General features: G+C 41.5%; 3 protein-coding genes and 1 long non-coding RNA gene across 7 annotated transcripts; 3 read left to right on the top strand and 1 right to left on the bottom strand.

Moving 5' to 3' along the window:
- The first annotated feature begins 4,088 nt into the window (after positions 1–4,088).
- LOC113012085 (ubiquitin carboxyl-terminal hydrolase 42-like) lies at positions 4,089–5,253 on the top strand. Of its 3 annotated transcripts, none has more exons than XM_026152050.1 (4): positions 4,089–4,593; positions 4,714–4,763; positions 4,855–4,937; positions 5,213–5,253. In XM_026152050.1, exons 1-4 carry the CDS (start codon positions 4,458–4,460, stop codon positions 5,217–5,219), a joined length of 276 nt encoding a protein of 91 aa, XP_026007835.1. In that variant the 5' UTR covers positions 4,089–4,457; the 3' UTR covers positions 5,220–5,253. The 3 variants fall into 3 exon arrangements, 2 of the variants coding, with proteins under 2 accessions (XP_026007835.1, XP_026007834.1); XM_026152049.1 differs by lacking the exon at positions 5,213–5,253 and adding an exon at positions 4,985–5,205; XR_003270642.1 differs by lacking the exons at positions 4,714–4,763; positions 5,213–5,253 and adding an exon at positions 4,985–5,205 and having other exon boundaries at positions 4,091–4,593; positions 4,877–4,937.
- A 4,946-nt stretch (positions 5,254–10,199) lies between these two features.
- On the top strand, positions 10,200–16,056 carry LOC113012081 (uncharacterized). Its single transcript, XM_026152045.1, has 7 exons — positions 10,200–10,508; positions 14,151–14,390; positions 14,488–14,599; positions 14,915–15,003; positions 15,116–15,288; positions 15,452–15,629; positions 15,882–16,056. The coding sequence occupies exons 2-7, from the start codon at positions 14,192–14,194 to the stop codon at positions 16,016–16,018; spliced, it is 888 nt and encodes a 295-aa protein (XP_026007830.1). The 5' UTR covers positions 10,200–10,508; positions 14,151–14,191; the 3' UTR covers positions 16,019–16,056.
- A 1,054-nt stretch (positions 16,057–17,110) lies between these two features.
- LOC113012086 (uncharacterized) lies at positions 17,111–20,621 on the bottom strand. 2 transcript variants are annotated; one of them, XR_003270643.1, is made up of 3 exons: positions 20,204–20,621; positions 19,337–19,818; positions 17,111–18,811 (listed from the first exon to the last, which is right to left on the bottom strand). It is a non-coding gene; the product is annotated as an uncharacterized LOC113012086 (long non-coding RNA). The 2 variants fall into 2 exon arrangements; XR_003270644.1 differs by having other exon boundaries at positions 19,337–19,780.
- A 1,188-nt stretch (positions 20,622–21,809) lies between these two features.
- Positions 21,810–23,008, top strand: LOC113012082 (uncharacterized). Its single transcript, XM_026152046.1, has 2 exons — positions 21,810–22,611; positions 22,857–23,008. The coding sequence occupies exons 1-2, from the start codon at positions 21,971–21,973 to the stop codon at positions 22,957–22,959; spliced, it is 744 nt and encodes a 247-aa protein (XP_026007831.1). The 5' UTR covers positions 21,810–21,970; the 3' UTR covers positions 22,960–23,008.
- The last annotated feature ends 1,894 nt before the right edge of the window (positions 23,009–24,902 follow it).

Here is a 24,902-nt window from a genome sequence, read left to right as displayed (position 1 = left end):
TGAGGGTGTCACCGCAGTTTGTCACACTGCGCACGCGCAAACACAAATGTCAGCGAAAAAGACGGCGCAGCACGGCAGTGCAGCGTGTGATCTGGACACAAGCGACGGAGCGACAACTTGTAGAACTTTGGAAAGCTCATCCGTGGTGGTGTGTCTGTGTGAGTGAAAGACAGAGAGGGAGAGCGAGCGACAGAATTTCTATTATAACCTTCGTTTTATGTACGCACAGTGTGAGCACTCAGGTCGCATCAGAGCATCAGGCCGTATAGTGTGAGACCCTGCATCGTGACCTATGAACTTCTAACCCCTGCGAGTCAATCGTACAGTTTGAGCAGGAGCTGAATCGCGCGACTGAAAAAATCGCACAGTGTCTGCCCAGCATTAGTGTCTAGTATCCGGTTGTTCAGTCTGACGTCACTAGCCGTGTCTGGGCCTAAACTCCGCTGCAGGTCCATATATCAAACGATCACTGTGGCATTACTGAGAGTTGAAAAACTGTCTGAAGTCTTGCATCTTTAATAAAATGATCAGCGTTCTGCTCTACCAAGTGTAACAATTGAGTTTAACATCCAGGCATCCATGAAAACGGAATTTATGACATTTAACGGAGTTAGAAGTTAGCAGGGAGTTAGCTCGCTAGCTTCTATCTAAATAGAATAGAATAGAATTCAACTTTATTGTCATTGCACATGCACAGGTACAGGGCAACGAAATGCAGTTTGCATCCATCCAGAAGTGCTTTAGTGATATAGATATATTACAATATATATTAGCAATAATATAGATATGTGAGTATATTACAGAAATGGGTCTATTATGGTATGTTATAATGTACACGATATGAAGTATGTTGTGAATATTCTATAACTATAAGTATGTACAGGCTGTAGTGAGTACAAGCTATGTACAGGCTATGAACAGGATATAAATATGAAAAACTATACAGAATATGAAATAAATAACTTTACAGAATCTGGGATATACAGCTATACAGAAATGGGAACTATGCAAGTTGTAAACAGTTGTAGGATTAAAGATTATCGAATGTACAGAATGATTATTTACAGAGCTATACAGTAGTGCAGTTAAGATAAGTGAGATATGTGGATAATTTCTACAGAGGCTATATAAAGTGCTAGTGGTTGTGAGTGGTGGTTCAGTCCATGTTATTATTGTGTTTGAGGGTACAGTTGTCCATTGTGGGTGTGTGTATGTTCAGTCCATGAGTTAACGTGGGTCAGATGTCAGCAGGCAGAGTTCAGGAGTCTGACAGCTGTGGGGAAGAAGCTGTTCCGGTACCTGGTGGTCTTAGTCCGGAGGCTCCTGTGGCGCCTCCCAGAGGGCAGGAGGGTGAAGAGTCCATGTGATGGGTGACTGGGGTCTTTGATGATTTTCCCAGCCCTTTTCAGACACCGCTTCCTGTAGATGTCTTTTATGGCAGGAAGTGGTGCTCCGGCGATGCGCTGGGCAGTTTTCAGGACCCTCTGCAACGCCTTCCGGTCCGAGGCAGAGCAGTTCCCGTACCAGACTGTTATACAGTTGGTCAGGATGCTCTCGATGGTGCAGCGATAGAAGTTCACCAGGATGTCTGAGGACAGGTGGTTCTTCCTCAGAGTCCTCAAGAAGAAGAGGCGCTGGTGAGCCTTCTTGACCAGCTTGGAGCAGTTGGTCGTCCAGGTGAGATCCTCGGAGATGTGGACTCCCAGGAACTTGAAGCTGCTCACACGCTCCACAGCCGTCCCCTTAATGTGGATGGGTGGATGTGGGTCAGCATTCCTCCTGTAGTCCACGATGAGCTCCTTGGTCTTCTCGGTGTTAAGCAGCAGGTTGTTTCTGTCGCACCACTCAGCCAGACGATCCACCTCCTCCCTGTAGGCGGCCTCATCGTTGTCACTGATGAGGCCAATCACCGTGGTGTCATCTGCAAACTTAATGATGGTGTTGGAACCACCAGCAGGTCTGCAGTCGTGGGTGAAGAGGGAGTAGAGGAAAGGGCTCATCACACAGCCTTGTGGTACACCGGTGTTCATTGTGATGGTAGATGAGCAGCGGTTATCCAGCCGGACATGTTGGGGGCGGTTGGTCAGGAAGTCCAGTAACCATTTGCAGATGAGGGAACTGATACCCAGGTCTGTCAGTTTCCTGATGAGTTGTGAGGGGTGGATTGTATTGAATGCTGAACTGAAGTCTATAAACAGCATTCTGGCGTAGGTGTTGTTGTTGTCCAGGTGTGAGAGGACAGAGTGCATTGCGATGGAGACTGCATCCTCTGTGCTCCTGTTCCGGCGGTATGCGAATTGGTGGGGGTCCAGGGTGGGGGGGAGACAGGATTTGAAGTGTGCTAGGACCAGTCGCTCTAAGCACTTAGTGATGATGGGGGTGAGTGCTACTGGGCGGTAATCATTGAGGCAAGATGGGTTGGAGTTTTTGGGTATCGGGACGATGGAGGTGGATTTGAAGCAGGCCGGTACCACAGCGTGGGCCAAGGACAGATTGAATATGTCTGTGAGCACTCCTGCAAGCTCCCCAGAACACGCTCTGAGAACACGCCCGGGGATGCCATCAGGGCCTGCAGCCTTGTGGACATTGATCCTGCTCAGCACCGCTCCTACATCGGTGGGGGAGAGAGTCATAGGTTGGTGGTCTGGCGTCATGTCTGCTTTGGTTGTGGTTGTGGGGTTCCCTCGCTCAAAACGAGCATAAAAGTTGTTGAGCTCGTTGAGGAAGGAGACATCAGAGGATGCGGGGGAGGGTTTGGTGGTCCTGTAGTCTGTGATGGTCTGGAGTCCTTGCCACATGCGTCGGGGGTTGGAGTTGGAGAAGTGTTCTTCTACCTTCTTTTTGTAATGGTGTTTGGCTTTTTTGATGCCCTTCTTTGGATTAGCCCTGGCTGTACTGTAGGCGTGTGCATCTCCTGACCTAAAGGCAGTGTTGCGGGCCTTCAGGAGGAGACGAACATCCCGGTTCATCCAAGGCTTCTGGTTGGGGTACATGGTGATCCGTTTCTGGGTGGTGACACTGTCTGTGGTTTTGGAGATGTAATCCAGTACAGATGAGGCGTACTGGTCCAGGTCTGTGTGGGTGAACATATTCCAGTCTGTGTTTTTAAATCTGTCCTGGAGCACTGCGTCTGTCCCCTCTGGCCACACTTTAATTGTCCTCACAGCAGGTTTCACACGTTGGATGAGTGGTGAATACCGAGGTGTGAGGAACAGGGAGAGATGGTCCGATTGTCCAATGTGGGGGAGGGGTGTGGCTTTGTAGGCTCCAGCCAGGTTGGAATACACATGGTCTAAAGTCTTGTCTCCTCTGGTGTGGCAGGAGACATGTTGGTGGAATCTGGGGAGGACTGTCTTTAAGTTGGTGTGGTTGAAGTCGCCAGCAACAATAAAAGCAGCCTCGGGGTGTTTATTCTGGTGTTTGTTAATGGCTGCAGAAAGTTACAATATAGCATGTCCTGACTGCGGGGTTTTGGAAACAAATTAAAACGTACAGCTCTGCTATCACTTCCAACATAAATGAAGACAGAAAACTAAACAGCAGTGACGTTTGTAGGGTTACTGAAGTTGGGCTAGCTGGTATATAATGATGTGCTACGTGACCGCTAGCGACACAGCCATGTTAGCATAATATAAACAAGCTAACTTTTTTTCCACTCGATAAAAGTTAACGTGAGTGTTCTCGGTGGTCAGGAACAAATGTAATCGCATGGCAGGATGCTGTAAAAGGACCAAACTTCAGCCAGAGAACAACTGAGATAATCCATCCACAATACGAGGTTAGTCATTCATATACTGCTGCATGGGCTGGGCTGTAGTTACATCCTAAGGTTTTAAAAACTGAGCTTAAATAAATGATTAGCGGTAATAAAAGCCGAGGGAGGTCAACGGGGATCACTGACTGTTTTAGGAGCTTTTTGAGATCAAATAGAAGAAAATACAAAACATTAAACATGTTAACAACACAAAAGCCATATTAAACGCAGACTACTTTAGGCCCGGAAGTAGGATTCGTCACGTCATCACTTAACAATCAGATAGATTTCTTCTGAGCCAACAAGGTAAGCAGTTTGAGCAGGAGCACTCAACCCCTCAGGTCATCTCTTATTCACCCTAATGGCATTCGTGCTATTATTGCAGCAGCAAAATTCAGAAAATCCAGGTTTTTCTATGTGTTACTATAGAGCTTCGAAGTCTATGTGCACATTTAACCAAAACTACACGTTTAACAGATGCACTGGGCTGAGTGTTGTGCTTCTTGTTAGACTCCTAAAAATAATTTATTAATTAATTTATTTTTTTAAGAACCTAAAGTGTCAATTCTCATCAAATCAATTCTTCCCGTGTAGCAGCAGATGGCCTCTTAAGTAATTAATCGTGCTCCAATTCCTCCTATTGTCTTTTCTGCTACTTGAATACTGTAAAGTGATCGTCTGGTTCCAAAATGCTAAAAAATACATGGTCAATCAGTTAATTGTTGCACTGTCCTTATTAGTTAACTTTTGTGCTTTATCTTTTTATTATAGATTGGACAGGCAAACGCAGGCAACCTCTTTCATCCATCAAGTGTTTGGCGGGTACCTAAGATCCAGAGGTAAGTCACTGTTTTTTAAGGTTTGATTTATTTTTCTTTTATTTGTCTTTTTATGTCTTACAGCTTGTGTGATACTCATAGCACTGATTTCTGTTTCTGTTAAACGTTTAAACTGCAAAGCTGTCTCAGATACATTTGACCCTTTTCTGGATATCACTCTGGAAATTAAGGTAATTGGACAACATTCAAAGTGACGTTGCTACTATGTATTCTCTGCATTATGGAGTGTGAGGTTTTTCCTCTCTCTCTCTGTTCATATAGACTGCTCCAAATGTCTCCAAAGCTCTGAAGCAGTTTGTCAAGCCAGAACAGCTGGATGGCGAAAATGCTTACAAATGCACCAAGTAAGTCAAAGAGATGCCAAACCATGATGAATGTTTGTTTCCTTCAGGTGCAAAAAAATGGTAACGGCCTCAAAAAGATTCACAATCCATCGCAGCGCCAATGTGCTCACCCTCTCACTCAAACGCTTTGCAGACTTCAGTGGAGGCAAAATCACAAAGTCAAATGGCCAATAGTGTCTGCTTAAGTCATAAAGATACATGACAGATGCTTTGTTTTATTATAAAACAGGATATTTGCATGTAATGTTTGAAATTCTTTGTGTGGTGGTCATCAGGATGTGAAGTATTTGGAGCATCTGGATCTGCGGCCCTTCATTCACACCCCAATTGTACTTGATAACAAACTGTAAGACCCCCAAAGAAGCATGGGAGATGCTAAAAGCACAGTTTGAAAGAGATACTGTTGCTAACAAGCTATTTCTGAAGAAGTACTTCCGGTGTGAAATGAAGGAAGGAGAACATCTCAATGATCATTTAAAGAGGATGAAGGAACTTACTGATCAGCTAGGGGCAATAGGTTCTGTAATTGAAGAGGAAGATCAAATTGTCACTAGGGCTGGGCAAAACGATTATTTTCCTAATCGATGAATCTAGCGATTAATTTTTCGATGCATCGATTAATCTAACGATTCATTTTTCAATCCGATTCGATTTCGATTCGATTCGATTAACGATTTTTCCCCCATTATTTGACTTGTATAGCAATTTCACATTTATTAATTTATGTATATAAATGAAAAACACAAATCTATTCATTTGAAGACCTTTTAATAAAAAATAAAAAAATTGCAAAATAAAGTTGTAGAGGTCGTACAATCAATACAATAGAGATAGCATTTAACAAGAAATGAAATGTGCAAACATATATAAAATTAAGGAAAAGTTAACAAAACATTTCAAATAAATAGCAACAATGGTGTCTTTAAACAAACAAAATGTAATATTCACTTTGCTTTCTGCCAAAAAGTGCTCTTCCTTCACAAAACAAAATCCACAATAACATTGTACTATAATCTTCTGTTTTTAACAAAAAATTAAATGTTTTGCAAAACAAATATAACAAAGGAAATCATAGCAAAAAATTAATAATATACAAACAGCAGCAATGGCGTCTTTGAACAAATAATGAAATGACAAGTTTCCCCTAAGTAGGACTCTGTGACCAGACTTGTCCAAGCATCAGTGGTAAGGGAGATTTTGGATGTGGCTTTTTTTAGTTCATTCCTTAGTTTCTCCACTGAAGTTTCATACTTTCTCTCCATCATGCTTGTAAAATGACGCCTAGACGGCAGAGTGTAACCTGGTTGGAAAGTGGTCAGCATTTCTTTGAATCCCTCACCCACAGCAAGTGGACTCTTGTCTTTTAAAATCATAGCTAAGACGCTCTCAGTAAGTACAGCCACCTCCTGGGGGGTGCATGGTGTACTTCTTCTCTGACAGTAGTCCTCCAGACTTTTCTGTTTATTCCTGAAATCATAAATCACACACAGCACACAGATGAATTCGAATAATTACAAAATACTTATATGGAAAGCATAATATCAAAATAATTTGATAAGGATCTGGTTGAGCTAGATAGATACACACACACACACTGTTATGCCATGTGCTTTCATAGCATAACAGTAAGAGGTTAATAATAATCCCCAATGTTGAACATATGATATGCAGTAATCATGATGGCTGGAAAAGATAATGTTTAAACAGCCATAGCTGATGGCACCTTTACTGGTGCACTGCTTTCTAGTCATTAGATGGCATAACTTTTACCTATAAGATCAAGCTGGAGAAGCATAATGTATAAAAACAGCGTTCAAATAGGATGAAACACATTAAATTTGACAAATCAAGAGTTCATTGTCATTTTGCTTTTGCAAGCACTTTAACAATGTTGTAACAGTGTCCACGACGGCTACGTTTAGCAGGTGGTGCATTATCCTTGTTAACATTTCTCCTGCGGCCAATTCGCTGTCTCACATTTTTGTCTTTCGCCGATTCTGATAATCAGCCTGCGTGCATTCCGACTCATTTTGCCAGCATGGGCCACAAAAAAAAAAACAATAACAACAGCAGCTGCTATATGTTACTGCTCAGCAGCTTAAATGAGTTTTGCATTTACGGAGGTTGGGTGTTTATCTGTGTCTATGAGTGAGTGTACGTCTACGTGGGGGGGGGCGGTCTGGATTAATTAACGGGTAAAAACTAGCGTTAGTAAAAAAGTTGAAAACTTACGGTGGTTTTTCCTTTGCAGAAGCTGCTCCTGGATGCCGTCGTTTGAGGTGCTGGTGCATAGCCGTCGTGCTTTTATGATAGGCCATTTCCACCTCACAAAGCCGGCAAACGACTGAATCGCTTCCTTTTCTGTTAAAATATCCCCATACTGTAGAACTGCGTGTTCGGGTGGAGTGATTTAAGTTGACTGCAACTGCCTCACTCATGATTCCGCTACTCGCTGCCGCCATGTCTTTTTTTGAAAGTGACGACGCATCGACGCAGATTTTTTTACGTCGACGTATTTTTTGGGGCGTTGTCCCAGCCCTAATTGTCACCCTTCTAGGTAGTTTGCCACCCAGCTATGCAACTGTTGTTACTGCTTTGGAGACAAAGATGGACAGTCTGACACTACAGTTTGTTCAACAAGCCTTGATAAATGAGGAACAAAAGCGAGTGCTTACTGACAACACCACTGTGTCCAGTAGTGTATCAGCGATGTCATCTCAGATGCATAGAAATGAACAGAGTGAATCAAAAACAGTGGGAGCAAACAGCTCCGACTCATGGAGATGTTACAAATATGGGAAGGAAGGACATATCAAGCGTGATTGTCCAAGCATTAAAAAGAAATACAAGGCCCACAAGGCTAAAAGCGTGGTGTATAAGGACAAAGAGGACGCATTTGAGGGAGCTTTTGTTGTAAATGAGTCATGTAAAAGTGATGCACAACAAGAAGAATGGTTAATTGATTCAGGAGTGTCAAAACACATGACATGGAATAAAGAAGCTCTACAGAACTACCAAGAGTTTTCAGAACCACAAACAGTAAAACTCAGTGATGGCAGAGTAGTTGAGGCTTTAGGTCTGGGCAACATAACAATGAAAATGTCATTCAGAGTTAGTAATGGAAAAGATGCCACAATGTATGATGTGCTGTATGTTCCCAAGTTATCAATGAACCTTTTCTCAGTGGGAGCTGCTGCCAAGAAGGGAAACACAGTGAAGTTCAAAAGGACTCATTGCTACATAAGAGGAAAGAATGGAGCTCTCCATAGAATGGGAACACAAAGATCTGACGGCTTGTATCAGCTGGATATTGAGGGAAACTGCACAACCTGTCATGGAGCGTCAACTGCTTCAGTTCCAGCAAGTATGTGGCATCAGCGCCTAGGTCAACATTGAAAACGTATTCTACGCTAGATTCGACACAGCGAACACCATGAGACCGGACAGTGTGCGCACCGCGGATGACGTCAGTGTGCACACTGTGTCTGAGGAGGATGTGCGGAAGTGCTTCAGGAAGGTGAACGCGCGCAAAGCTACTGGTCCGGACGGGATTCCCGGCCGCGTCCTCAAGTCATGCGCGGCTCAGCTGGCTGGAGTGTTCACGCACATCTTCAACCTTTCCCTCTCTCTGTCTGTAGTCCCAGCCTGCTTCAAAATGGCCACCATCGTCCCTGTACCCAAATCCTCCACCATCTCCTCATTGAACGACTGGCGACCTGTAGCCCTGACCCCCATCGTGAGCAAATGCTTCGAGAAGCTGGTCAGGGACTTCATCTGCTCTGCACTACCAGACTCACTGGACCCTCTACAGTTCGCATACCGCCACAACAGGTCCACTGATGATGCCATAGCCCTGACACTACACACTGCCCTGTCACACCTGGAGAAGAGAGACACGTATGTGAGAATGCTGTTTGTAGATTACAGCTCAGCATTCAATACCATCGTTCCCTCGAAGCTGGACAGGAAACTGCAGGATCTAGGACTGAGCAGCTCCCTCTGCAGCTGGATCCTTAGCTTCCTGTCTGACAGACGCCAGGTGGTCAGACTGGGCAGCATCACCTCATCCCCCATCACACTGAACACTGGTGCTCCACAGGGGTGTGTACTGAGCCCTCTCCTGTACTCACTCTACACCTACGACTGCACAGCCACTAGCAACTCCAACATCATTGTGAAGTTTGCGGACGACACTACAGTGGTGGGTCTTATCACCAACGGTGATGAGACGGCTTACAGGGAGGAGGTCAGCGCCCTGACCCACTGGTGTCAAGACAACCATCTCACCCTCAACGTCGCAAAGACAAAGGAGTTGATAGTGGACTTCCGGAGGTGCAGAGAAGTACACACCCCCATCACCATCAACGGCGCTGCTGTGGAGAGAGTGAGCAGCTTCCGGTTCCTTGGAGTACATCTGGCTGAGGATCTTACGTGGTCAGTACACATAAACAAAACAGTGAAGAAGGCGCAGCAGCGCCTCTTCTTTCTCAGGAGACTGAAAAGATTCGGCATGAGCCCCCGCATCCTCAGGACCTTCTATCACTGTGCCATTGAGAGCATCCTCACTGGATGCATCACCACCTGGTATGGCAACAGCACCGCCTACAACTGCAAAGCTCTCCAGCGAGTAGTGCGGTGCTCTGAACGGATAATTGGAGGTGAGCTTCCCTCCCTCCAAGACATCTACAGGAAGCGCTGCCTGAGGAAAGCGGGGAGGATCATCAAGGACTCCAGTCACCCCAGCCATAAACTATTCAGACTGCTTCCATCAGGAAGGAGGTTCTGCAGCATCCGGTGCCGTACCAGCAGACTGAGAGACAGCTTTTTCCACCAGGCCATCAGACTGCTGAACACTTCATAGACACCTCAGCTTCACTACTGGAACTTCAACATTATGCACTACATACTGTATATAAATGCCACTTGTTTTGCACAATATCCAACTACAAACCTCTGTATATTTTATATATTTTATTTTTTATTTTTTTACTATTTAATTTGTAAAAATGTGTATACACACACACGTAGGAAAATATTTAGTATACACATCCAGAAATGCATACACTATTATATATTGTACATATATTTATTAGTTTCAGGTTGGCCATTCTTGTATTTTGCTCGTTTGTGTTGTTGTGTTTGCACATCTCTGTTGCTTGTGGGGCTCGCACACAAGAATTTCACTCGCATGTGCTGTGCCAGTGTGCCTGCACATGTGATGTGACAATAAAAGTGATTTGATTTGATTTGATTTGAAATACTGATGAAACCTGACACTGACATTGAAATAACATTGATTCACTGTTGTTCTGTCATCGTTGATTGTTGATCTATTTATAGTTGACAAGGTGACAACAATCACGTTGAAAAATCATCAATTTATGGTTGAGCGGGAAATTAAAGCTGCTACCACTTGGACTATTCCGCAGCACCCCTATCACATTGGTACGTCCCTCCAGGTAACCATTGTCTTGTACAGTAGAGCGGGACATTAGATTTACTCTCAGCGGAATTGACCGGAGAAGGCATCAGTTCATGCACTGCACTGGCCTGCACCACGATTAGTATAAGGTAAGAATGAATGACTTTTGTTCTAGTCGTTATTTCCATGGTTGCATTTGAATAACAGTAAAAAAAAAAAAAAAACTTGTTAATGTAAAGTTTCGGATAAAATGTGGGAGCCCGAAATTTTGTCTACTTTCATCTTACAATCCGGCAACAAATAAATTGCACTGCAAACAAAGTCTATCAACAAAGAAAACATTTTCGTTTCATACTTTTCCGTTATATTCCCTTACAAAGCTAGCTTTAACGCTTCGAGGGTTCCTTTGTTCTTGCCGTCGCCTCGGCGCTTGACCCAGACTTTCGCTCTGTAGTTGCTTTTTAGCATAGTACTACAAAAAATTGTAAATCTGTGATATATGATTGATAAACGTAAAAGTAACTGTATAAATGTGTTCAATGACTTTGTTACTTTTAATGATTGGAGAGCACCCACTTCGATTCGCACTCAATTCAAACTCTACGCTGCACGCTCACCTACCTTGCGTTTGCACCTTTTGTCCACACGTAAACTGCGTTTTCATCAACTGAAAACTGAGATTTTTAACAGTAGAAGTCCCAGACTTTTCTAACCCTCTGTTAGCCAAGTGGAAGCGAACTTTGCTAGTCTTTTAGCATCAATTCATATGTAAATTAGGTCGTTACCTGAGAATTCTGGAGGGGAGTGGGTGTGTGTGAATGATTGCTGATGTCTAACTGCCAACTGCCTCTTTGTGTGTGTGTGTGTGTGTGTGTGTGTGTATGGGGGGTGGGGGGGGGGGACTTCCTTTTGTGTTGAGGTGGATATAATCTCACTGCATTTAGCCTAATCCTTCATTGCCCTGAAGAATCCTGTGGTGTACGAACCTCCTCTCCAAGGAAAGAAAATGCAGCAGGCCTTGGAAATGATCCTGAGTGAAGTCAACCCTTGTGACTCGGATGGAGAAGACCTACAACTTCAGCCGGATTCGGACTCGGAGCTGTCTGATCAGTCTTCAGGTTAGGTTTCATTTCATATTATTTCCTATTTCATTTCAAACAAGTAAGTGAAAAATACTAAAAAAGCAGAGCAGGATTAGGGTTAGCTAGTAACCCTAACTCTAGTTGTTTCTTTTTATTTAGGAAGACATTTCATATCATTTCCTATTTCATTTCAAACAAGTAAATGGATGTAGTAAGTAAGATATTTCAGACATTATTCTGATACAGATGAGGAGATACTGGAATTATAATTAGTATCTATGCATGCATTTGTGATTTTTTTTTTTTTTTTGACCTTCCCATTGCTCACAATTTGAATTTGTTCACACTGCAGATGAGGAGACTGCTTCTCCACCTAAAAAGAGAGCTTGTTTGGGGACTGAGACAGCGAAAGATGGCACAGTGTGGCGCGAAGAACAGGTGGGGACCTGTCTCCCTTTCACCCCAATAGAAGCGTACGCTGCAGATGGAGAGCCAACGGCTAAGGCCAGGAGAAGTATCTCGAGTCGCCTTCAGAGCTTCCTGTGTTTCATCACTCTTGACATGCTTCGTAGCATTCAAGAATGGACTATTCAACATGCACGGCAAACGGAGCATGTTCATTGGTTCATGGACCTCCCTGAACTAATGGCATTTATTGCAATTGTCATCTTGCGGGGGGTTACCAGGGTTCCATCTGTAAATGACTGCTGGTCAGCAAACCTGGGAAACCCACAGATAATTGGAACTATGGCACGAAACCGCTTCCAAGACATCATGCAACACCTACGCTTTGATGACAAGTCCACCCGCAGTGATCGAGCAAAGACTGATAAGTTCGCTGCAATTTCCAGTTTGTGGGGATCATTTGTCACCAACTGCATCACGTGCTACAACCCTGGTCTACATATCACCGTTGATGAACAGCTTTTCCCATCAAAGACTCAGTGCTGTTTCCTGCAGTATATTGCAAGTAAACCTGACAAGTTTGGGATCAAGTTTTGGGTGGCTTGCGACCTAAAATCCAAGTACATTTGCAATGTCTTCCCATATCTTGGCAAGGACCCCAATCGTCCCAGTGGGGAGAGACTGTCTGAAGATGTAGTGATGAGGCTGATGGAACCATTCCTAGACAAGGGCAGAAATGTTACCACGGACAATTTCTTCACATCGCTTTCACTTGCGCAAAAACTTCTTAGACGGAAAACCACCATCCTCGGCACAGTCAACAAGATTCGCAGGGAAATTCCTCAATCCACTAGACAGACAGATCGCAATGAATTCACCACTCAGGTATGTTGCAGGTCTTTTGTGGTTCTATGTTTATGTGTTTCATTGTGTGTAAAAGGGCTATGGAAATAACAATTTATCTTATTTCTTAGGTGTTTTCAACCTCTGCTGCCACGCTGACGGCGTATGCGGCCAAACGGAAGAGGACAGTCTATATTCTTAGCAGCATGCACAGCGTGGTTCAGACTGATAACACTACCAAAAGGAAGCCAAACACTGTCACCCTTTACAACAAAACAAAGTGTGGCGTGGATGTGATGGACCAGATGGTTCGGGAGTACACTGTCCGCAGAGGAACACGGCGCTGGCCAGTTGCCGTGTTTTATAACATGATTGACATGGCAACACTGAATGCACATGTGCTGTATCAAGCATGCACCGGGACGAAGGAAAGACGGGTGGACTTCCTGGTGGCGCTTGCAACAGAGTTGGCTCGCTCTCATGTAGCTGCGAAGAAGGCAAGAAAAGAACAGTTGCTTCGGACACAACCCTCCACACCTAGCCCTGGAAAAAGAGCCACGTGTCAGGTCAAACACAAATGCAAGAAAAATCAGGCCACTATGCGATGTGTTCACTGCTACAGATACACATGTGGTAAATGCAGACGACAGATACCATGGCAGTGCCAGGATTGTGAGTGATTGCTGAAAATGTTGAAATGTACTCACTCACTTTTTATTATTATTTGTACATATGTGTACAAATGGTTGGTTTTTTGTACTGTTTTCATCAATAAATGTCAGCAACAAAGGACCTACACCCATGTGTGTTGATTTCTCCCTAAGATGGCAAACTGAAACACTCCACTCCCCCACCCCCTCAATCACTCACCCCCACTCCCCTCCCTCCAGAATTCCTAGGTAACAACCTACTATACATATGAATGACTAGCCAATTTAGCTTCCACTTCCAGCATTTGACTGACTGCTCTCCGGCTTTTAAAGGTAGAAACGCAAAATGATGACTCCGCGGGGGTCTAAGGTAGAAACCCAAAATGACTGCTCTCCGGGGGTCTAAGTGTTTAAAGACGCCTGCCAGGGCGGATATTTTCGAAAACTCCGTTTTAGCATTTACGTGTGGACAAAGGAAGACGGAGAAAACGCAGCGTCAAAGGTGTGCGCCTATTTTGATGCCACACTGTGCGCCAAGTTTTTGTCTCGGTGCCATGAATTCCTACAATGGCAGACTTAGACAAAATACTGTTAATTTTATTATCTTCAGTGTTTAAATACTTACATATACACACGCAGTTGTATGTTTAAAAAAAAAAAAAAAAAAAAAAGAGTTTGTTTTATCGGGTTTGCTTGTAATTGTTGCCTATATACATTTTAAGCTATTATTTATTATTTAGTTCAATCAATAGATCAGGTTTTTTTGTGGCTATGAAATATATTGTAATTATCTGTTTCCTGTTTATCCTAGACAGGGCAAAAAAGGACTCCAAATTTTAAAAAAAGATAAAAATGAAAGACTGGTGCATTGTGCAGTTCAGCACTGGTGGTACAGAAATAGTCCCTAGTTCATGGATAAATGGGGAGAAATTGTCATGGCCTCCATATCCTCCGCGAGACACATTCAGGATCCATGCCGCAGTAAAGAGGAGAGTTCATCCTGGTGCAACATGGCTCACCTATGCACCAGTCCGACTTCTAATAAGCCATGGTGGGTATCATCTGGATTGGTGTTGTATAAATGTAACAATAACAAGTTTTTCGTGTCCTAATTTATGTCTGGCCATACATTGTGTTTGTACTTCCAGACACATTTCACGAAGCAGAACGCAGTCTTCAGAAATATCTAAGTGAACACTGTGATACGTCTGACCTTCAGTCCGAAGCTGAAACTCAGACCAGTCATAAAAGAAAGCACAAGTAAAACTTTTTTTATTTCACAAACATATCTTTGATTGCTAAGAATTTATGATCTTGTCTTTTATACATATCTGTGGTGCTTCCTTACTGCAATATCACCACATAATATAGTCCAAAAAGTGGAAGCTTGTAAACTTTTTATAGATGCAAAGCCGTGTACACTTGTGCACTTCAAAAATTCCTTGTATACTGTACCTTCTTGCACATCTCCGTTTCCTGTGTGTGTTGTTATAAATCAAACTGTAACTTTAGGAATTAATATTCCAAAAGCACATTTGTAATTACTTATGACCGTTTTCAACTTTTTTTCTTTAGACCAAATCCCCTGTACACATATAGTGACTCAGAGGATGAGCAGCCCACAAAAAAACGGTTTCCCCAGGCGCCTCGAGTGACAATACCAGGTAATAAAATACTGTCTGGTGTCTTTGTACATATCTGTGTGTGACACAAGGAAACTTTTGACAAGTTGTCTGTATTCTTAAATACTTAAAAAAAATTATCTTTTTCTGTCAGACCTGACAAGAGCTGTTAACGAACTCCGTGAGGAGGTCAGAGCCATCCGCAATACCGGCTGCAATGAATCGGTAGATGCTGGGGTACTGCCTCTGGATTTGCCCTTGCACAACATTGAGGAGCTAAACAATGCAGAGGCACCTCTTCAATCACAAGAGGCAAATAAGGCAATGGTAAGTATATAAAGGTTATGTACACTTTGTAACTATAAAGTGTAATAGCTGTCAGATGTGATTTAAATACATAACAACGGCCTGTTGATTAAACACACAAGCACTTGCATACACATTAAAGACATGAGACACGCTAATTCCATCTCTTAAAATGTGTCTATAGGTGAGACGCTTTACCTTGATTGGAGGGACCACACTGGAGGTGCGAGTCCGCCGTGTAATGGCTTATGCCATTACAAACGAGCTGGCCTCGGTACTAAACTGGGCAGGGAAAAAAACCAAGGACCAGACAAAGCAAAAAAGGGCATTTAAAGATACAGCGCTCTGCAAATGCATATTTGGTAAGTTTTACTGTTTTTTTGCTATATTACTTTGTCCTTCTTAATAACAAGACTTTCATGTCCGGTTAATCTGGAGATGGAGTCTTTGGTCTTTGGCTTGTTTAGTCCTCGGGTTGTAGTTTGTACAGCCCGAGGACCCCATGTTTATTTTGTTTTAAAGACAGTTAACAAGAGCTTATTCATGTGCTCTAATTCACTTTTTTTTGTTTGTGTGTGTGTGTGTGTGTGTGTGTGTGTGTATTTTTGTCCTAGATGGCCTGACGCAGCAGTTAGGGGCAAACTCTATGTCCGAGTTTGTCTTTGCACAAGCAGTGCAGAAATGGCTCCGATACGCCCCAGATCGTTTGGGTGGTGCAGGACGCACATCATGCATCCCCATCCCAGAGTAAAAAATTACAAACTTCTGTGAAACATATAAATGTAAATAGGAAACTGTCTTTTAATAAAGTATTTAGCAAACGAAACATGCCTATTGACCTTTTTTTGTTTAGTTTTTTCTCTGTTACATCACATGCAATGCTTTCTTATTTTAGGATATTAATATTGACATGATACATTGTGAGACATTTGGTTTTTTTTTTTTTTTTTTAAAGGATGTCCAATTTGAGGAATAAGTACAATTATGTGTTTAGGTGGTTTAAGTATTGATGGAAACTATGGAACTCCAAAGTGTTCAAAATTAAATAAATAAATAGGTCAAGATGAAATAAATAACTATGTGAATAAATAAGACACAGATATGTAATGTGAGAATGATATTGTGAAATAATGGAACACATTTTGAAAAAAATGCTCATTATTGTGAAATATTATTTCATGGTCATTATTTTTCACAATAACAGAGATTATTCCTGAGGCATTTTATTTATTTCCAGCCGTTTTTAGTCCAAAATGACCTTTTTTCAAAGTCAGTCTTTATTTCAAAATCCCGTTTTTCCCGATGGTCTATTTATTTCATAATGCGACTTTTCAGCAGAATGACTTTGTCTGTCAATCAATGTAAGTGGGCTGGACCTTTGCACCTATTGGCTTATCGTTTACCATCGACTAGTTTTCCTGGATACCGGCTCCGCGGACGGCTACTGCAGCTAGCAACAGCGTGCTAGGTCAAAAGTCACGGAGGATGGCGGACTGGTGTGAACTTCAGCCAGTTCTGCTCATTTAAGCAAATCAGAGAGGGATCATTTACCTGTAGATACTGTTTTGAGTCGTTTAGATGTTTCTGAAATGCTTGGGATGATAATTGCTCTTCAAGATGTTCGCATCGATGACAGCATTGTCAAAGGTTTAAGATCAATTCAGCACCGTGTTCGTTTGGAATACGCCGAGGAAGAACAGTCTTCAAATGTTGGCCGTCCACGTCTAGAAATCCCAGTGCAGCACTCAGGACTTTAGTGCTGTCCGGGATAACCGTCGGGGTAATTGCCGATACATTTTCTGTGTCTCCGAGCACAATTAGGAGGAAAATGACGGAGGAAGGTCTAAGGTAAGTTTATGCTGTAATTGAGCACCTGTGTGATTCTGTACACAGCATTGTTTAGGTGTTGACCTTAATTATGACGTTTGACAATGAATTATTATCGCTTACTTTTTTTTGTTACTGTCTAAAGTGGGGCAGCTACGGCTAAAGCTATCGGCGCCATCTCAGCGTTGAGACACGTTTAGCAGTGTTAGCTGTTAGTGTGTTAACTCGGAGACTGGGGTCAGTGGAGCCTGTAGGAACCTTTTACACAGAGAGTAGACCCACCAGCTTTCCACAGTCTACTTATCACATCTTGTTAGACAACAGGGTCATTAGTGCTTTAAATAGTACATAGTTGAATGTTTCATTGCTGTTTGCAGTTGATTGTTCTCTGATAATGCATAACAAGGTTGATGTTAAATAGCGAGTTTATTGAAATGGTTTTGTCTATTTCAGCAGCATTATAGATATCATACTTTCTCTGGTGTCTTCGGTAAAGCTAAAACAAGAATACATTTACATCCTTGGTTCTTTCAGCATTAATTGGAAAACTTTGAGATTTGCTGTGCGCCTCCCAAGCCATTCTCTTTTATCCCACCTGTCAGGTATAGATGGCAATACTTTAAACAAAGTTAAATTTGTTATACCTGAAGAGAACCAATCCTGACCTAGAATGGGTGAATGAATAATTAGTTGGTAGCCAATGCCTAAGCAACTCACATAGGCCCTGGCAGACTCAATAAGTCCATCTAGGAACAGCTGCAGGAAACAGCTCTTCAGTTTAGATTTAAAACATGTGCATGCTCTTTCAGGTTGATGAGGATTATGGTGTGGACTGGACAGGACAACATAATCGCCGCCCATCAAATGAGATCACCATTCCTGAGATTCAGCTCCCAGATGCACTGAATGAACAAGACCCTGCTGTGCTACCAATACTTCAAAATCACTTGTAGAAAGACATTATTACATTTAATCAGTTTCTATGTCAGGATTTTTTTTTTTTTTTTAATTTCTACAGCTTTGTAGCTAATACTGACTCAAAACAGCATAACCAATTTCATTTTCAACAAAACAGTGAGTGGCTATAAAACAGGATTTGTTTTATACAGCTGTCACTTTAATGATATTCATTTCTTGGTTGGATATACAGTACATGTCAACTCTGAGCAGATTTAATACAATGAACACAGTACAGTAGTGTAACATCTTAATTCAAATAATTTTTTCTAGAAATTTTTTTTGTATCAGTAGCGAGTATAAACAAAACATATTGTGTAATTTATAATGTACAGTGAACAACTGATTTTGATATCTGAACTCTTCATCAGTTTATATTAAAAAAGCCATAAATGCACACCTGTAGTGTGTATTTTTCACTGTCAAGTGTATTAAAAAGAACTAGAACTCACTAGATTGTCCGTTTCTTTGAACACCGAGTACAGTAATGTGATGCAAGAAAGAAGAAATGGTCTAATTTTACCATGTGGTTATGGAATCAATCGTAAACCAGACCAAAACCTGAGTCAGTAGAGTTGAGACACACCTGAATGTCCATTAGAAATGACTCATAGGTACAGTAGTGTGCAGGAAGACGTAGTACTTCAAAACCGGTGGAAGACTTTGGAAGATTGCTGTTGACCACTTCCACAGTCATTTCTCGGCAAGACTTCCCATCCTGTCCAAAACTTGATGAGGGCTTTTTGTTGTGCACAAGATGCTGCAACAGAAGATTGTTTTAAACTATAATGACATCCTATATTCATTATTTTCAATCTTTTATGGAGAAATACCATAAAGATGACCACTTACATACAGGGCACCAGACATTTTTGCCCCACTCAAATTGCTGTTGTAGCTTTTATAGGTATTTTTATGTTAACAAAGCTAAAAGTAGTCTACATACAATTCTAGTGCAACTGATAATGCCACCACTTATGTATTGCATGGAGCAAATAACAAAACAAAATTATACTATAGCGTAGAGCTGGGCGATAGAACGATAACGATATGTATTGCGAAATAACTTTTTCTCAATAGAAAAATTAAACTATTGCGATAGACCTCAACGCTCTTGTCCTTTTTATAAAAATAAAAATAAATATCGTGATATGAAAAAATCTCATATCGCCCAGCTCTACTATAGTGTACTTTGTTAATGACCCAAGATCACTGGACTGTATGTAATTTACCAAAGTATAATCAGAGAAAACCAATGGCAAAATACCTATCGCAGCAGACTTACCATTTTCAATGAAGGACCGAAGGTAACCTGCCACTCTGCATTTATCCTCGAGAGCATTCCTCTTCTTCCTCATCTTCATCTTCTGTGGCAGGCCACAGTCATTTTATAGCTTTACTTATCTTGTAGTCTTAAGAGCATCAGCAACATTAGGTGTATTTTTATTAAATGTATCCCAGCTGTTCAACTAACCCACGCACACAAAACAGTATATTGGTGTTTTGTGTCAACAATTAATGTTCATCCTTCATAAATTAACCAAATAGCTTTACTATTCAGATGTTAAAAGATGTGACCTGACCTTACCTCACAACAGGGAGCAGTCTCTGATTCCCTTGGTAAGAAAGGAGGAATGATGTCTGATCTTTCTGTCAGAAGCGGCCATACCATGGTTTCCTTAAGCCCTTTCCTCAGCTGCTTGACTTGACGACTTGTTTGTGTTATGACCTACAACGGTGAGACCAAACCAAAACTGAAGTTGGAGTCTGTAAAGTGACACACACTTTAAATGTTAAATATTTAAAGAACATCCACTGTACTAGTAAAAGCATTTTCAAATTATACCCACTTACAAAATCACTACGTTGAACTAAAATTGCTTTCTTTTCTTTCACATAGATTACTTGTCTTCCATATTAGCACAGAAGATAAGCCACTTTAAAACAGTCATGAATAACTATTACCTACAACAATGTAAATAGTAATACAGACATTAACCCAGAAGACAATTATTTTCTCTTGCCTAATTTATAGAATTCTTTGCTATGATAAAAAACAGTATTAAAAAAAATCTGTGACTAAACTGATTAAAAAGCTCATTTTTGCCAGACAGACAGACTAACCAAGCAATAATAACATATCGTTACTTACCCTGAACAGCGTTTCGTGGAGTGGAGCTAGCTGTGATAGCGTTAGCATTTGCTGACTTTAACACTGTGCGGTTGTGATGAGAACTTGGACCAGGGACCACTTCATCTCCAGTACACTGCTGCAATACGCAGACTGAGGTGAAGACGTTCAATCTAAGCGGTTAGCAAGTTCTCTGAGTAACTCAGAAACGGACTTGTTTCCTGCAGCCATGCCCTTCACAAGAATTGATACACCTGTAACGTTATTCGCGCCCAGTGTTTGGCATTTGTCGGTGCCTTAAGTTTATTTTGAGCTGCATACTGCCGCCAGCTGCATAGGAGACGCATTGCACCATTAAACCTAAATCGACAATTCATGTGCTATTACTTATGTCTGAGTAAAGGAGCAACCAATCACACAACCGGCTCCGCCCTGTCTTTCTTGATTGACAGACAAAGTCATTCTGCTGAAAAGTCGCATTATGAAATAAATAGACCATCGGGAAAAACGGGATTTTGAAATAAAGACTGACTTTGAAAAAAGGTCATTTTGGAATATAAACGGCTGGAAATAAATAAAATGCTTCAGGAATAATCTCTGTTATTGTGAAAAATAATGACCATGAAATAATATTTCACAATAATAAGAAAATTTATATAGCAGAATGTAATATGTTTCACAATAATGAGCATTGTTTTCAAAATGTGTTCCATTATTTCACAATATCATTCTCACATTACATATCTGTGTCTTATTTATTCACATAGTTATTTATTTCATCTTGACCTATTTATTTATTTAATTTTGAACACTTTGGAGTTCCATAGGAAACATGCAGTAGTTTAGTATTGGTTAAAATACCTATAAAGAGAGGTAGATTTCCAGTCATGATTTAACTGTTGTTTTAATAAAAAGCAACTGTGCGAAAGAGGTGGAAAATCAACACCATAGCTCAACAGTGTTTCAATATCAGAATCTGACATTGTTTCAATGTCAACAGTATTAGAAAATATAACGTTGAATCAATGTCAGGTTTCAACATTGATTCAACATCAAAACCTGACGTTTCAACGTTAAAAAAGGGTGCAAGAGTGACGTTAGGTCAACGTCACACTTCAACGTTGATTCAATGACATCACCTGATATTGACTCAACATTGTTTCAATGTTTCCTTGCTATCTGGGTAGGAGGAAAAAAGTACTTTGACTTTCATTGATGACTACTCCAGATGTTGTAAAGTGTATTTCATAAGAGAAAAAACAGAAGTCCTGAGCAAGTTCAAAGAGCTTGAAAGAACCTTCTCAAATGAATGTGGACAGGGAGTAATAAGACTCAGAACTGACAATGGTGGGGAATACACATCTAAAGAGTTTCAAGAATATTTGAAAGCTCAAGGCATCCACCATGAAATGACTGTACCACACACACCACAGCAAAATGGTGTTGCAGAGAGAAAAAACAGAACTCTAGTGGAATCAGCTAGAAGCATGCTGTCACATGCAAAGTTGCCAAACACATTCTGGGCAGAAGCTGTTGCTACTGCAGCTTACATACAGAATAAGCTCCCAACATCTGCTATAAAGAACGAAACACCCTATCAGAGATGGTATGAAAAAAACCCCAGACATTAGCCATATGAAAGTATTTGGTTGTGTTGCCTATGCTCATATTCCAGACAGAGAAAGAAGCTGGACAAAAAGGCAGTGTTGTCGCAAAATGTGCAACAACAGGGACTGAAGGACTAAATACTAAAGGAGCAGTATCAGTCCAAGCCTAGTTCTAGTTGCAATGAAAAACGATCTTCCCGAGACAGGAAAAGACTGTACTCTAGCTCTGGCAGAGATAGAGAAAAACACTACAGGGATAGGAGTCACGAACGAGAAAGCGACGATGATCGTCACCGGTACAGACGGGACTACAAAGACAGTCACCACCGCCAGTACAGGGATTGTTTCCCCCTTTCTGGACGTTACTACAGGGAATGGGAGGCCGATCGTCACCGGGAGCAAACCTTCCAGCACCCTCGGGAGTGTGATCGCGACAGGTGCTCTAACCATTACTACCGCTACCGGTCAAGAGAGGACATTGACCATGAGCGAAGGGGATATGGTTACTCCCACCGAGAGGAGTCTCGTGGCAGTCGGAGGTGGTTGCAGGATAGTAAAGACTCCTGGACAATTAAGGATAAGAGTAATGGCAAAGAGAGAGAAAATTACTCCTCAAAGGAAGGAAATTTCTCACCTTCTACAGCACCAGAAACAAACAAGTTCAAGGGCTCGCCTTTCCTCTCCAGACAAAGAGGTTCAAAATCGCAAGAGGACTCTCAGCAAAGACAGGGACGACAGCTCTGAGGCCCGCCACACTAAAAAACACAAAAAGAGTAAGAAAAAGAAGAAATCAAAGGATAAAGACAGACACCGTGAGAGTGGGTGAGTATTGCCATCTTTCTCTCGATCCTTTAATGAAAACAGAAGGAAATGTGTTTGTTTGTTTTAAGCTAGATTTTTTTTGAAAATAATATGGGGTTAAAGCTCACTATCAGTATTAATATTTTCTTAAAAACGGAAAGAATTTTCATCATTTTATTGATTGACTTTTTCTGTCTTAGGCTGGCCGTAAAGCTTGAGATCTTGGTTTTGTTAAACAATGTGATTGGTTCTCTGTCATCCCGTAGAAGTTCTGACGGAGATTCAGACAGAGCTGCGGAAATGAAGAAGAAAAAGAAAAAGAAGAGACATCGGGACAGCGATCCCGAACTGCACAGCCCAGTGCTCTGAGCCAGGGCCGTGCAGAGAGGTTTAAAGGGGCGGGTGCTTAAAGCTAAAAAGGGGCACATTGAGCCAGGCTGAATAACAACAACACACATTCATCAAGAATCTAATATGGGCAACAAGGCAAAGCAAACGTAGCCGATGTTTTACCTGATGGGTACAATGTTGCTGTTGAGGGGTTGCTGTGGATAGTGCTGGAGGGCAGGGCTGTGTTGATCTGAGACTGTAGACATTAAAAAGTCCACAGGAGAGATGGTAGCTGATTAAACAAGTGTCATGAGATAATAACTAAATGCAAAGATTGGTGACAGCGCTTAGGCTCTGCCTGTGAATCACTCTTTGCTTCTCTTCTTCCTTCCATCCCATCTTTTCATATATCACTCTCCACTTGCTATGTGAGAACAAGGCACAACTTGCTATTGCAATAAACTATAATTTAATCATCCACACCTAACAACTCCAGCACTTAATCTACAATAAAATGATGAGAGAAAAATGTTATAGCACTGCCTTTAGTAGCCTCACACAGCTCTGTTTCCTCCTCATGTCCTTACCAGGCATGTCTGGACAATGTTATATCATGAGTAATATTTTTTTTAAAAATCCATCTAAATAAAACACACACATGCACACACACAAAGTGACATTTTAGACCTTCTTCAGAATACTGTATATACTATGGGCATCATGGTGCTGATCCAGAATCCTTACATTATTATTTATTACTAGAGCTACAATAATAAAGCAAAGAGGAGGGGGAAGTAATAAATATGAAATAATGTATTTATGATGATTCCATTTGTTTCACTATCCACTCTGTGCAGGGGCAAAGCTTATTACATTTTTAAACTATAGAGATACAATCATTTTACTGCTGTAAAATCCAACTTTTGTCTTATTTAAAATATAAATCTAATATAATCTGCTTCTTAATGTATGTTCTTTAAAATACAGCGTGTGTTTTTTAATATATTATAATTATAATAATTATTATGTGGACATGAATATTAGATCGTTTTTTAGTGAAATATAATCCCTCCAGAAAGGCAGGAAAAGCCCGGAAACTTACTTTAAAACTAAATATGTTCTAAATACTTTAAAACTAAATATGTTCCCTAAAACGGTGACAGAGCTACAGACCCATGACAGCCTTACACAGGTAGCCAGCAGCTATGACCAGCACTACATGTGCAGTTAATAAAAGGACAGGTAATGTTTGTCGCGCTGTTGCACACACAGCACGCTCGTTTGTCAGTTGCAACAAGACAGCTTACCAACGTGTACGTTGGTAACCTGCGGGACCAACATCACCCTGCGCGCCACCTTTTCCATCTGCTGCCCTCAGGGAGAAGGTACAGGTCTATACAGGCCAGAACATCCAGACTGGCCAACAGCCTGTATCCACAGGCTGTGAGGCTCCTGAACTCTCTGCCCCCCTCTCACGGACAATAACCATATCCAACTTCTTAATAGCAATGAACTGGTCTGCATTGGTGCATCATATCTTTATTCTCTTCCCCCTCCTGCCCCCCCCCCCCCCCCTCTTTCTTAAATAGATAACTATCATATCTGATATCATATCTCACAGTACAATAATATTGAATGGGTTGCATTGTTGTATTTTGTCATGTTTCTCAGGTCTTTGTCTGAATTTCTACGAACATTATTGCTAAGGATTGTCTTATTGCATTGGAGTCACACTGGGTTAAATATGTACACTTGGGTTTTAAGGGGTATTTATTATTTTCTTCTTTTTTGTTGGGTTGTATGGAAGCCCCAAACGCAATTTCATTGTTCTTGACAATGACAATAAATAAATAAATACTAAAAATACTAAAATACTAGTAATAAGATAATAATCCTGGGTGCTACACACTACAGTGTACGCTGTACACCTAGTTACTGGTTTTGTGGCATCAGTCTGTATGGAAGAAATATAGTAAGTCTGT

Source organism: Astatotilapia calliptera, chromosome 19 (genome assembly GCF_900246225.1).
Source record: "Astatotilapia calliptera chromosome 19, fAstCal1.2, whole genome shotgun sequence".
In the NCBI taxonomy this organism is placed as follows: Eukaryota; Metazoa; Chordata; class Actinopteri; order Cichliformes; family Cichlidae; genus Astatotilapia; species Astatotilapia calliptera.
The sequence above is the reverse complement of the archived record's forward strand: the minus strand, read 5'-3'. Positions and strand labels throughout refer to the sequence as shown.

What these genes read in the sequence shown, in the direction of transcription:
- LOC113012085 (XM_026152049.1), top strand. Translation starts at nt 4,458, where the DNA reads ATGGTCAATCAGTTAATTGTTGCACTGTCCTTATTAGTTAACTTTTGT. An exon ending in CGGGTACCTAAGATCCAGAG is followed by an intron (nt 4,594 to 4,713) that starts GTAAGTCACTGT and finishes TAAACTGCAAAG; the next exon opens with CTGTCTCAGATACATTTGAC. An exon ending in AATGCTTACAAATGCACCAA is followed by an intron (nt 4,938 to 4,984) that starts GTAAGTCAAAGA and finishes TGTTTCCTTCAG; the next exon opens with GTGCAAAAAAATGGTAACGG.
- LOC113012081 (XM_026152045.1), top strand. Translation starts at nt 14,192, where the DNA reads ATGAAAGACTGGTGCATTGTGCAGTTCAGCACTGGTGGTACAGAAATA. An exon ending in AGTCATAAAAGAAAGCACAA is followed by an intron (nt 14,600 to 14,914) that starts GTAAAACTTTTT and finishes TTTTTTCTTTAG; the next exon opens with ACCAAATCCCCTGTACACAT. An exon ending in GCCTCGAGTGACAATACCAG is followed by an intron (nt 15,004 to 15,115) that starts GTAATAAAATAC and finishes TTTTTCTGTCAG; the next exon opens with ACCTGACAAGAGCTGTTAAC.
- LOC113012082 (XM_026152046.1), top strand. Translation starts at nt 21,971, where the DNA reads ATGAAAAACGATCTTCCCGAGACAGGAAAAGACTGTACTCTAGCTCTG. An exon ending in GACAGACACCGTGAGAGTGG is followed by an intron (nt 22,612 to 22,856) that starts GTGAGTATTGCC and finishes GTCATCCCGTAG; the next exon opens with AAGTTCTGACGGAGATTCAG.